At 36.6% G+C, this 13,491-nt stretch overlaps 1 protein-coding gene across 2 annotated transcripts; it reads left to right on the forward strand.

Moving 5' to 3' along the window:
• Positions 1–4,924: 4,924 nt before the first annotated feature.
• Positions 4,925–12,977, forward strand: AMELY (amelogenin Y-linked). 2 transcript variants are annotated; one of them, XM_017518860.2, is made up of 6 exons: positions 4,925–5,024; positions 6,390–6,455; positions 8,595–8,642; positions 10,048–10,092; positions 10,359–10,784; positions 12,825–12,977. In XM_017518860.2, exons 2-6 carry the CDS (start codon positions 6,402–6,404, stop codon positions 12,828–12,830), a joined length of 579 nt encoding a protein of 192 aa, XP_017374349.1. In that variant the 5' UTR covers positions 4,925–5,024; positions 6,390–6,401; the 3' UTR covers positions 12,831–12,977. The 2 variants fall into 2 exon arrangements, with proteins under 2 accessions (XP_017374349.1, XP_017374350.1); XM_017518861.1 differs by lacking the exon at positions 8,595–8,642 and having other exon boundaries at positions 4,971–5,024; positions 12,825–12,972.
• The last annotated feature ends 514 nt before the right edge of the window (positions 12,978–13,491 follow it).

The following is a 13,491-nucleotide window of genomic DNA, read 5'->3' on the forward strand; positions in this document are numbered from 1 at the left end:
AAAAAAGAATGTGGGCTTGTATGTGTGCTTTATTCTGATGATGGCAGTGGAATTCAGTGCCTCATGTGAGTTGCGCTCTGAATGTTAAAGCTTCTGATACAGACACTGGTGAGAGCAGTGGTCTGGGTGACTCGATGTATTCTTGGGCCCCTGTCCAGCTCATATGATTATGGGTGATAGCAATAACAGAATGCACTGAGACCCAGAAATTCATGTTGGTGTTGCTGGTAACTGTGATGGGTTGGGTAGGATAGTTATCTGGCTTTCTGGTAACATGAATGGATGGGTGTCATCTATGGCAATATCAGTAGGTTGGGTCAGTCTGACTTCAGACCCTGGCAGGAGTGACCAGGTGCCATTGGTGATGGACTGAGCCAGGATATTTCTGGGCTCCTGGATAATATACTACAGCTCTGGGTCTGGGGATGGGTTTGGATAAACAGCTTTCTTCTCAGGGCCCTGGTAGGGTCTTTGCACACTGGGTATGACAGACAGGCATTACTGGAGGAATGCTCTAGTGTGGGATATTGTTGGTGTGTTGTAAGCCTACCACCAGGGAGAGTGGGGCCCTCTCAGGTGGAACTGCATGGGTAAGAAGCTAAAGAAGGTGTGGAGAGTTCAGACTCTTTATGCCCTAGTCTCACAGTAGCCCAAAGCAGAATGGTAGGAATTGTCTTAGATTTGTCTAATAGTCTAGTGTCACCTGTCCTTTCTTGGCCACATGTTAGCTGCAATCATGTCTGTTTGAACTCAGCCCCAGTGTGGAGTACATCCCAACCTTAAACTCTCAAGATAGTGCCATGAGCCCATGACCATAAAGGGCAGGGTTTCTCTCTGCCGAGTTGCTTAAGTAAGAAGTTGTGAGGAGTGCAGACTTCTCACACCCTGCCTTGTCCTACAGCATGCAATGTGGTAAGGATCATCCTAGTGACCTTTGGGACTGTCCCTTCTCTCCTCTCTCTTTTTGGCCCAGTGGCAGTAGCCATTTCAGTCTGGCCTTTGGGCAGGAGTATATCCCAGCATGTACACTCTTAGAATGGTTCCAAGCTGTAGTTGCTTTGGATTTATGTCTGTGGGATTCTAGGTGTGTTCCCTTTCTGGAGCAAGCTTTCTGTGCAATATCTAGGTATCTCCCTATGTTAGGCCTGAGTCTTTTACGGATCAAGTGTGTCTCCTATGGTCAATATTACAAAAACCTGTTGCAGAAGGGTGGAACCCTGGGGATTTCTCTTTTACTCTTTTTCCCTATTTAGGAACTTCTCTTGGTCCCTGGCTGGGTAACCTAACTTAAGTCCTTTTCTTAAGTGCTTTCAGTTATACTTACCACTTGTCTTTTCAACCCCAGCATTTTCTCTTAGATAATGTGTTGAAAGTGTAATATCAATTACTATTAGGATTTCTTTCCGTGGAAGAGGTACATACTAGCAACATCTAATCAGCTACTTTGATCCTCTCCCTCAGAGAGGGAGTAGTGAATACAATAAATTATATTCTCTTTTTAAAATTCAACTTATTCATAAATGAAATTATTGTTTATATGAAAATATTTCTACTGAAATTTTATCTCTTCCAAAGAGCTGATAATTTTTGAGGGACACCTAAATGAAGAGATTTCAGGCAGAGTTATCCATATGTTAAGACTGTATGAATTAGGGTATTCACTTAGTAAAAACAAATACAACCACATTGTTTTTGTGACACTGCTCATCAAACTCTGGACAACTCTCCCCTATGAATTACAGGTAAATATTCTGTTGATTACATTGAGCAAATATATGATTTCTCATTGTTAAAAAAAATGAGACAACATATGAAAATACATTTTTTTTTTTTTGAGACGGAGTTTCACTCATGTTACCCAGGCTGGAGTGCAATGGCGCGATCTTGGCTCACCGCAACCTCCGCCTCCTGGGTTCAGGCAATTCTCCTGCCTCAGCCTCCTGAGTAGCTGGGATTGCAGGCACGAACCACCATGCCCAGCTGATTTTTTGTATTTTTAGTAGAGACGGGGTTTCACCATGTTGAGCAGGATGGTCTCGATCTCTTGACCTCGTGATCCACCCGCCTTGGCCTCCCAAAGTGCTGGGATTACAGGCTTGAGCCACCGCGCCCGGCCAAAAATACATTTTTAAAGCCATAAGACTACTTTTTGTTTTCAATAATTTCTTGAAGTCATTGTAGAGACCAGTCACAATTTTGTGGAAAAATTTCTTAAATCCTCTTAGGAACTTGAATGAACATAAATAAAATGAAATAAAAATAAAATTGGATAAAATGAAATAAATTGAAATAAAAATAAAATATAAAATAAATTGAAGAAGAATATGCATTATACTTCCCTTATCTCCCCTTTTACTCTCTCAATCTCTTGAACTTTTTTGCTACAAATCAGCTAAAGACTGTTTTCTTAAAATCTAGTTTTACAATTTCCTTCAAAGAGCATTCTTATCTTCAATACACAATTCACCAGTAAATATATTTATACATACGTATACACCTTGGGCACAGTTGGCATTTAGAACTATTTTCTATGTTTACTTTGACTCATCTGTGTTGTCTTTTATAATCTTCCACTTCTTTCTGTGTAGCAAGAAGCAGAAGGTGATACAAGGTTTATTTTTCTTCCTTTTAGCTTGAAAGATTTACCTTTCTTCATAAAAATTATCCATTTCTTACTAATCTCCCCACACCATCATAGAATTTTATTTTCATCTTTGAAACATTTCCCACGTACCATGTGTTGAATTAGGGCAGGAAACAAATAACTCTTCTATTTACTACTAAGGATATCTCTCTCTAATTTTCATGCTAATCTTATTAAAAGGGTTCTATTACTGTTCCCAGTTTACAAATGAAGAAACTGTGCCTCAGACAAGCTAAATATCTTAAAGGTTGTCCCTCAGTGAAACTTGGATAAGGTGAAACCACATGCATTTATGTTGTAGCATTAACTATTATTCTCTTGCTTTTCATACATATTTTGCCCTTGATTTTAATTCATAAAATTTGGCTCATCTATACAGTATAATAATATGCATATGTAAAAAGTTTATAAATATTAATTACTCGAAGAGAATCAACTATGATATTAGCTGTATCTGGGTATTACTATTTCCTTTATTAAGTTAATATTGATAGACATATCATCAATTACCTCTTGACCGTAGTTACAAATTTATTTTTAATTGACCAAATATAAAATAAAATAATAAATTTATGTGGTTCACTAAGACAAAAGGGTTATAAAAGAGGATGCTTTTAAACCAGGCAGGGTGGCTCACACCTGTAATCCCAGCTACTTGAGGCTGATGCAACAGAACCATTTGAACCTGGGAGGAGGTTTCAATGAGCTAAAATCACACCACTGCACTCCAGCCTGGTGACAGAGAAAGACTCCAAACAAACAAACAAACAAAAAGCATGCTTTTAAAAGACACATCACAATCCTCAGAGAAGGCCAGACTTTTGTTGCTGCTACTTAGGCAAAGTCAAGGTTACTAAAAATATGAAAAAAATGCAACTAAAGAGGCACTAAAGAAAAAGAAAATCCGGTTCATGCCTGAAAGTGTAGCAGGAGTGACCACAGGAATCAGATCTCCCAAACATCGAATGCAGGAGGATCACCAAATACAGGAGGAAAGAGTTTATTCGGCCAGGAGTCTGAGTATAATTTGTCCAAAGATCAGCTCATCTAACACAGGAAGTTTCCACCTTTATATAGACTTATACTTGAGATATTACACGTGGAAGAATCTTAGGTTTATAGCTTTAGAAATCACATATGAAAAGGGTCTCAGTTTTCAGCTGCAGGAGCCACATATGAAAGGGTTTCAGTTCATAGTTTTAGGACTCACGTATGAAAAACTCCCTGTTTACAATTTCAGAAATCACATATGAAAGGGTTTGGGTTTACAGGTTTAGGACTCACATGTGAAAAGGTTTCTGGTTTTATCTTGTTTTAAGTAAAAACAGTGCCTTCTGGAAAGTTTCCTCAAGACCAAGCCTGCCACCTACAGGAAGGTGAAACAGGAGATGCCAGTCGGTCAGCCTTTTCTTCTTCTTCCTTTTTTTTTTTTTTTTTTTTTTGAGACGGAGTTTCGCTCTTGTTACCCAGGCTGAAGTGCAATGGCGCGATCTTGGCTCACCGCAATCTCCGCCTCCCAGGTTCAAGCAATTCTCCTGCCCCAGCCTCCTGAGTAGCTGGAATTATAGGCACGCACCACCATGCTTGGCTAACAGTGTGATAGTCAAAGGGGAAGTTGATCTCAGATGCCTGGGTCTCCCTCTTCAAAAGAAAGCAGAAATGGGCTAGAAGTACACGGACAAAGAAGGGCCATCATACTTAAAAAGGCTGATATGCCATATAGGATGAGGTAGCCAGGGCAATATGCTTTCTGATAGGTATTCTTAAGTATTTAAATATATTTTTATGTGTGCTGTCCAATGTGTAAAATACCTTTTGTCCTTCCTGTTGAATCGTGCATAAAAATTTTGCTACTATGATAAGCTTGAATGTTGGTTGTTTGGAATAGCAAATAGTTGCAGATCACTCTGGAGAGATTTTGAACAGAGTGGTGACAATAGAGTAGCTACGGGGAACAAAACACATATCTTAAGGAAAACAGAAAACAGAGCTGTAGTGATTTTAAAATTTTAATTGATCACAGGCAATGATATAAGACTGTCTTAAACATAAGTCTGAATGTTTTGGCATGTGTAAGCTACTAATTTGCTAACTTAAAAACAGTGCAATGAAGCTCCTTTTGCCTGTTAACATATTATTGCCCATAATGAAAGACTATATGGACTAATCACAATATGCTACCTTACATTTAGCCATGGTTGCAAAAAAATTATGATGATACAGAAATTTTCAGTCATACTCAACAAATTTTTTCTTCACAAATCTGATTGGTTATTGTGGATACCCTGAATGATATAAATTGAGTTCATAGTTAAAGAAAATCTAGAGGATCAAGCCTTCCTGTGTTGCACAAAGAAAGTTTCTCTGAATATATTGAAAGGTATGTGGATTTTACACATTATTTTGTATCATTTTTATTCTGCTTACTTGTTTTCTGTAATTCCTATTCTTAGAGGCAAATATATTCCATATTTCTAATACTTTATGATGTAAGAATTAGTTACTTCTGTTGGTTCATAATTAAATTTGACTGTAATTATATAACTATTTTTTCACTTTATAATGCATGAAAGTATTTGTATATATGTGTATTTAGATTTTAATTTTAGAACCCAAAAGGAGTTCCTGGAAGCCAAACTCACAACAAATTTTTATTTTAATTACTTGTAAATTAAATTGAAATAATAGTTTATGGCTGTGTTTATTACTTTGAACAGATTTTTGTGTTAAATATATCAAATAATATCTTATTTATTACTGATACCATCAACTAAAACTTTATCTCTTTTTAAAAATTCAACTTTAATAACATATTTAGAATAGAATGACATCAATGTTGTTGTCATATCAGCATTTCCACATATTATATTCACTATCTTTAACAAAATTAATGTCATTTACTTAAAAAATTTTAAAGTTAGTGAATAATTTGAGCTATGAGGTATTGCGCATATCTTGACATAGCATTTAATTCATATCTCACATCTCTAATTTGTAGAGTAATTAAATTAGAACGCATGTCAAAAGGAAGATACTATTAAATAAAGATAAAATCTTTGAGATAGAAATTATCCAAAATTTATTGAAGAATCAATAAATTCACAGATTATTGTTTTCTTTGCCTTTCCATTTAGCCTCATATTTTGCCATGCAGACCCTCTGACCTCAGACATTTTGCTTCCCTGAAGTTCTATAAGGTTGGAACATTTAGAACTAAATTCCTGTCACTTCTTAATCTGTTTTGGCAAATAACTTAGATTTTTTTTTTCCTCAAATAATCAGTCTTTGATTTTAACAATATCAATACTTAGGTGGATAATACAAAAAATATTTCTCAGCTTCTCATTTTAAGGTGATGAAATGCTATGTAGTAATAGGTAAATACATTGATGAGCTCTTGAATCTTAAGAACCAAACTTGTTCCTTCAATTATTAATTAAAAATTACCGTTAGTTTATATGGCTTTAGGGGATCCTACAGACAGACAGGAAGGACATGATTTATTTTCCTAAACTTCTTCAGTTCACATCCTAAAAGAAAAATGATTTTATGTTAACTACTGTGACTCCAAAACAATAAAATGGACTGAGAACTTGAAATCAAATATGAACAAATTAACCTTGCAAAAAATAATCTCAACCTATTTGCTACCCTCAGACAAATGCAGATCACATTTTTTAAGGCACCTTTATGATGTACATGTTTGAGAGGAGATGAGAAAAGCAGTTGTTGACTTTCATTTCAGAACCATTAAGAAATGGGGACCTGGATTTTGTTTGCCTGCCTTGTGGGAGCAGCTTTTGCCATGCCTGTGAGTAAAATATTATTTGCATAAGTTGGTGTCCAATTTACAAACTTGGAAATAAGAATCTATCCACACTTGGGAAACTTTAGGGCTTAAAGCAATTTAAGCTCAGATGACCCAAAACATCTATGTGTTCAAGAAACATTGTAGGAGCAAAAAAAAAATAGATTATCTCTTCCTATCTTATTTTGGTTATCATGTCTTTCATGCTTATTCACATCTTTGCAAATGAAAGGATTTCCTCCCCTTTTAAGGCTGAATAGTTCTATTGATTAGCCTCATTTAGTCTTTCCACATTGTAAGCATATATTAAAACATCACATTGTACACTAGGAATGTATATAACTATTATGTACCCACAAAAATTACAAAACAAATCAATTAATTAAATAAATAAAATAGCTTTTTAGAAGCTCCCACTAGAGGCTCTGATTTGGTACAGCTGGGGTTGGGCCCATAACTCTGAAGTTTTACAAGCACCCAGGAGTTTCTGTTGACACCATTAGGTTGTAGTAATACAACCCATTTATAGATAGAGGAAGCTTTTGAAAGAGATCTTTGAAATGTCTCCAGAGAAAGTGCTTATTTAGCCTTGTAAAAATCTAACAAAAATGCCAGTTTGGCCTAAAACCCTATTTCTCTCAAATTTCCAGATCTCTTCTTGCCCTCCACATATTACAGCTGTTACCCCTCAGAGAGTAAGATTTCTGTGTTAGGAACCCACTTCTAGGAATATCTTCCTGTTATCTGAAGCCCCACCCTTTTGGTATGTGTCTTTCTTGTGGTTGCCCAGGATCCTGCCTACACACAATACATAGTGATATATTTTGTATTTAAATTTATTAAAGAATGGCGTGTCAGACCCACTCTGAATGGACACAGGTGCATAAGGGCAGATAACTTAAATTACATGCATGCCAAGCAGGCTGCATCTACTTTTTGGTGGCATAAATAGCAGCTGATACAACCAGAAGCCAGCAAGCTTCACACCTACCTCCTCTCTTCCTGTCTCAGCCACAGAATCAAGATTCTGTGCTCTGACTTCCTGCATTGTGGCAATCCCTAGTCTCCTGAGGAGTCCCAGCATTACAAATTCACCCCTTTTCCCACTCTCTAAGATGGTATTGATAAGATGGTTTACGATCTGACTAAAACTATTCATATCCAGATGAGAATGAATAAACCCTCCTATGAAATGTAAGAATTTTTAAAGAATGTAATATAACCAATCCTAAATGAAGTTAATGTCTGAGGGATATTTTTTTCATGATGTCTATCTTCTCCCTCACCTGGACCCCAGGCACAACCAGAGTTCCACAATGCAAGTACCAAACACTTGGCCCCGACTTTTGAGAGGATATACAGTCCTAATTCAAGTCATCACTCAGATGGCCTTTTATTTTTAACTTAAATTTTTTTCTGCCATATAAACATTGAGAGAATAATAAAAAAAAATTGGCCTAAACATCATAAATCAACTTTCATTTCCATGGGATTTATACTTTTCTATTTTGTTCTACCCATCTTGTCCTGGCATTTATTAATTTCCACCTTGTGGTTGCTTCTGTGACTTCTTTTGTTGTATGGATGTGTTGTTTACATTGCTTCCAATTTTGAAGAAACGCATTTATACTTAAAGTACTTGATCACCTCCAGGCTACAGGGGAACGTCTGTGACACACTTCTTTGCTTGTTGATATTTCTATATTGTGTAAGAGAAACATACTTCTCTCCCCACCATGGGGAGAGATCAGTTTGATCAGCAAGTAAACTCTTGGACAGGATAGGGTAAGATTCATTGACAACACTGGGGATGGGGGAAGGACACCATCTAATCACTGGAGAATAAATGTGTCCTGGTTTCTGCTTCCAGGTCTCCAAACATAAGACTATAACGCCAGGGAGAGTCATTTAGCTGTTCTGGGCCTCTTTAAACTCAGAGGTCTCCTCTTCTACATGGTACATTTGTCCAAACTAAAAACAGATCACAAATATATTCTGCACTATATAGATTTTTAAAAAGTAGCTTCAGTCTCCTTTAATGTGAACAATTGCATATTGACTTAATATCTTCCTCTCTCTTCCCTTCCTTCACTCTCTCCCTTCCTCTCTCTTTCGATTCTCCTCTCCTCCTCCCTATAAAAGCTACCACCTCATCCTGGGCACCCTGGTTATATCAACTTCAGCTATGAGGTAATTTTTCTCTTTTCTAATTTTGATCACTTTTTGCATGAACAGTGCCCTGGGCTCTCTAAAGAATAGTGGGTTGATTCTTCATCCCAAATAAAGTGGTTTCTCAAGTGGTCTTGATTTTATAGCTTCTACCATCAGCTTCCCAGTTTAAGTGCTGATAGTGGGCCTCAAGCCTCTGTTGTCCCAGCACCCTCCTGCCTGGCCACTCTAACTCAGTCTCTCTTCCTAAATATGGTCATAGGCTTACTCATCATGAACGATTGCTCAGGAATGCTTCATGATAGGGCAAAAAATCAACCTTGACTGACCAGCTTGGTTCTATCCCAGGTGGTAAAATGTAAGGATTAGGTTTGTTGTTATTTAGGATTCTTTCCAGATCAAAAAATTCTTAATGTTAAGACAGTCATACTTTATATGTATCTCTCATTTGGTGCTATTGAAATATTAGTCACCGAGTGATATATGAGAGACGCAGAACAATGGAATGCGTCAGTTTTGGAAGTCATGATTTGAAGTTCTCCTCAATCTCTTACTATATGACTTTGGGGAAATCATTTCCTCTCTTTGGAACCCTGGTTTCCACATCTGGAGAAGGGAAATTACCATAATAATCACATTTCAAAATGTTGTTTGGAGAGTAATATAGATAACAAATATAAAAACTGCTTTGTCAAATATAATATGAACAAGGTTACTAATTATTAAACACTGTATTACTATATAAAGAATCCTCAAACCTGAGGTTAACCAAGTGTATACTGTTCAGAAAGGAATAAAATTTTACTTCTCTCACAAGTTCAGGTAACAATCTGTGAATTTATTTACTTATATAAGCTGAAGAAAAATGTTAGTAAAAATTCGAGGCAAAGTTTTCTATTAAACCTAAAAGACTGACAAATTTGATCAGTAAATCTGCATTTTTAGGATGAGGGACTGTATTTCCACCTCTCTTTTCCCCATTGCGACATCAAAGGACAAACGAAATTAACATTATGTCATATTATGCCATAATTTTATGTTTGCTTTGCTCTTAATGAAAAATGGGAGCTATAGAATTAAACAGATTTACTTCCTTTGTACCCTCAGTCAAGTTAATGAACCTCTTTAATTCCCCAATACCTTACCTAAAAAGTGAGAGTAATAATATTTGCCTCAATAATACTTGCCTCCTAGCATATGAAAAAAACATGAAAAATATGTGTGATGAATGTAAACACAGTGCCTGACACACAGGAAGCACCCAACAAATGTTTACCTTCTTTCTTTTATAGAACTTATATTCTCAGGCTATCAATATTGGTAGGATTGTATATAGTGCATCTGTATTTCATACTGCATCAGTGAGTTTCTGCATTGGATGAAAGTTAATTAAATCAAATGCATTCTAATATTTCTTTCTCTTAAGGTGCTCACGCCTTTGAAGTGGTACCAGAGCATGATAAGGCCACCAGTACGTAGATATTTTGTTCTTTATTCCATGAATATAATAGGCATGCATTTAAATTCCCATTTTAAGAAAATATCATATGTACTCCACATACAGACACTAATGGGAAATTTAGTTTGTAAAAACTCCTATCATTTTACATGGTTACCTATTGGAAAGGTAAAATGAATAAAATATTCCTATGAACATAGTGGCAAAGAAAACACTGCTGATTCTCTGGCTGCAGTCACCTAAGCCAATGGTAAACCTGCCTCTCTGTTTCTCACCAGTATCCTTCCTATGGTTACGAGCCCATGGGTGGATGGCTGCACCACCAACTCATCCCTGTGCTGTCCCAACAGCACCCCCCGACTCACACCCTGCAGCCTCATCACCACATCCCAGTGGTGCCAGCTCAGCAGCCTCTGGTCCCCCAGCAACCAATGATGCCCGTTCCTGGCCAACACTCCATGATTCCAACCCATCACCACCAGCCAAATTTCCCTCCGCCCGCCCAGCAGCCCTTCCAGCCCCAGACTGTTCAGCCACAGCCTCACCAGCCCATGCAGCCCCAGCCACCTGTGCACCCCATGCAGCCCCTGCCGCCACAGCCACCTCTGCCTCCGATGTTCCCCATGCAGCCCCTGCCTCCCATGCTTCCTGATCTGCCTCTGGAAGCTTGGCCATCAACAGACAAGACCAAGCGGGAAGAAGTGGTGAGTATATCTTGAAGCTACTACAGTGCAAGTCCTGTGAAAAGGGTACAGCAAAATTGGCCCCAGAGTTCCAAGGTCTCCAAACAACCAAGGTTCTAGAGTTGCAGTAGTTTACAGGTATATGAGTATATTAGTCCAAGCAATATGCTATACCTTTATACTAAAAACAAATACATCTTTCATCTAAATGGCTTGGTAATTAAGATCACAGTTTTTATGGCAGGTTTCAATTGTACCATTACTGAATTTCTACCAGAATATATATATTACCAAAACCCATTTATAGAAATATATATTACTAAATCCTATTAAGTTTAAGGACAGCAGTATAAGAGACTATCAATTCTCCTTATATTTCAAAGGTTTGACTAACAAGAATAGGCTAAAGTTGCACTGAAGGCTTAAGAAAAGAGGCAGCGGGTAATTTTGAGAGTGCAAATATCTGAACAGACTACAAAAGGTACATGGGAAATCTCTTCAAAAACATACAGAAAGATTTCCTGTTTTCAATAGTTTTCAGTCTAACTTGGAGGAGGTTAAGCTAAACATGTTGTTGGAGTCCTTTTTGGTGCTCGGATTCTGTAGATAATTAAGCTTTTAATAAAAAGTTACTCTAGTTTAGCTCTGAATCTTCCATAATGAGAAGCACTTACAAATGAATGGGAATAGTCAATAAAACAAACTTTATTCACATCCCTAAAGTCTTACTTCTACGTATATGAGACCATGTGATTATATTACATATATGTATCCAACTATAATTCCAATTTATACAAGCTATTGTTGACTTAGTACCGAGAACCAGAGAGAAGTGACATGTAAATGGCCAAGTTACAAAGCAAGGACAGCTACGTTCCACTTCTGGCTCTGCCCTCAAACAGGGGGCAGTACTGCAAGTTACTCAGATGAATGAGTGTTTTCTTTTCTTTTAAATGGGTGAACATGACAAAATCAGATCATTTTCAAGCCTCTCTCCAAGTATAAATACATAAATAGTTTCTGAATAAAAATATCATAATAAATGTCATATGACTTCAAATTGTGAGCATGTTTACAGAGAATAGCTGGGCAGTATAGCTCACACCTGTAATCTCCGTACTTTGAGAAGCCCAGAGGGGTAGATTACCTGAGGTCAGGAATTTCAGCCTGGCCAACACAGTAAAACCACATCTCTACTAAAAATACACACATACACAAACACAAGCTAGCTGGGCATAGTGGCAGATGCCTGTAATCCCAACTACTAGGGAGACTGAGGCAGACGAATTGCTTGAACCTGGTAGGTACAGGTTGTATTGAGTCAAGCCTGTGCCACCATTGTGTACCAGCCTGGGTAACAAGAGTAAAACTCGAAAGAAATAAAAGGAAGAAAAAAAGGAATGAAGGAGAAAAGGAAGAAGGAAGGAAGGAAGGAAGGAAGGGAGGGAGGGAGGAAGGAAGGAAGGAAGGAAAGGAAGAGAAAGTAGAATGAATCACAAATAATTTGGTGCCTATATCATTGGCTATTCTAGTCTAAAGCCTTTCTCCCTGTGCATAGAAAATGCATTCATTTATCTCTTTATTAATAATTAAAACCATTGTATTTATAATGTGCCAACATCATGATCTTTATAATGTGCTTACACCTTAACAAAGCTATTATGGAAAGGTGACTTTTGGCAGATAGTTTGAAGTCTTTACAACTCAGTTTTATTTTGTGTAAAATTTGAGTATAAATATTGGTAGTTTCTTAAGGGTTTTTTTTATGGAAAATAAAATAGCGTGATGAGCTTGGAAGCTGGCATGTAAGAAATACTCAAAGATAGCCATTGTTATTTTATTATAATAGTTTTTAAGTGTCCTGAAAGTAGAAGCAGGCTTCATAGACACATAATATCTAATCACAATGAAGGAACAAAGAAACTTTGGAAATTGTAGAGTTCAACTTAAATGGTTGTATATTATTCTGATGAAACTGAAGGCATACATATTATTGTACATGGTACTCACTAAGAATATTTGTAAATGATTTTAATTTTTCCTTTTGCCATTTCTTTTCAGGATTAAAAGATCAGAATATGAGAGGGGAACTGAAGTAAACACTTCAGTTGCTTTTACTAATGACACAAGCACACAATGATTTTTGCTTAATCACTTTACTTAGCAAATTCTGTAACTAAAAAAAGTATCATTAGCAGACAATAAAATGTTTTACAGATCATTCCTGTGTTTGTGTTGAATGATACTTAAATTTTCCTATCACCTGAGACAATATATTATGAACGAGTATTCTTTAATAAGGTAGGAACTGCTCATTTACTCATACAAATTCACCATTTGGCACATCCCTATTATAGTCTCTTTTAATAGGGACTATAAAAAGAAAAATAGCCTCTATTTCCCTATTGCTGTGGGAATAGGGAAATAGGGGCTATAATTCTTTTTAAAGAAAATTTAAATTATACTGTCTCAAATTTTTAAAAAATGAAGTTTATACATCAGTTAAAATAGATGATTAAATGAAAATTTATGAACACATACAATCACTGAAACCTGAACAAAGTAAAGGGAAGGTTATATGAAAAATATTTGTATTTGAAAAGATAAGCTTTTGAAGAATGTTTATATTATAAAACAAATTAGGATGTGGAGCACTGGTTGTATACTTCACACCACACACTGGCAATTAAAATCTTTTTTTTTTATCTCATTCTATAGCAAAAGATTT

Source organism: Cebus imitator, unplaced genomic scaffold (assembly GCF_001604975.1).
Source record: "Cebus imitator isolate Cc_AM_T3 unplaced genomic scaffold, Cebus_imitator-1.0 Scaffold708, whole genome shotgun sequence".
Lineage (NCBI taxonomy): Eukaryota > Metazoa > Chordata > Mammalia > Primates > Cebidae > Cebus > Cebus imitator.

What these genes read in the sequence shown, in the direction of transcription:
- AMELY (XM_017518860.2), top strand. Translation starts at nt 6,402, where the DNA reads ATGGGGACCTGGATTTTGTTTGCCTGCCTTGTGGGAGCAGCTTTTGCC. An exon ending in ATATCAACTTCAGCTATGAG is followed by an intron (nt 8,643 to 10,047) that starts GTAATTTTTCTC and finishes CTTTCTCTTAAG; the next exon opens with GTGCTCACGCCTTTGAAGTG. An exon ending in AGAGCATGATAAGGCCACCA is followed by an intron (nt 10,093 to 10,358) that starts GTACGTAGATAT and finishes GTTTCTCACCAG; the next exon opens with TATCCTTCCTATGGTTACGA.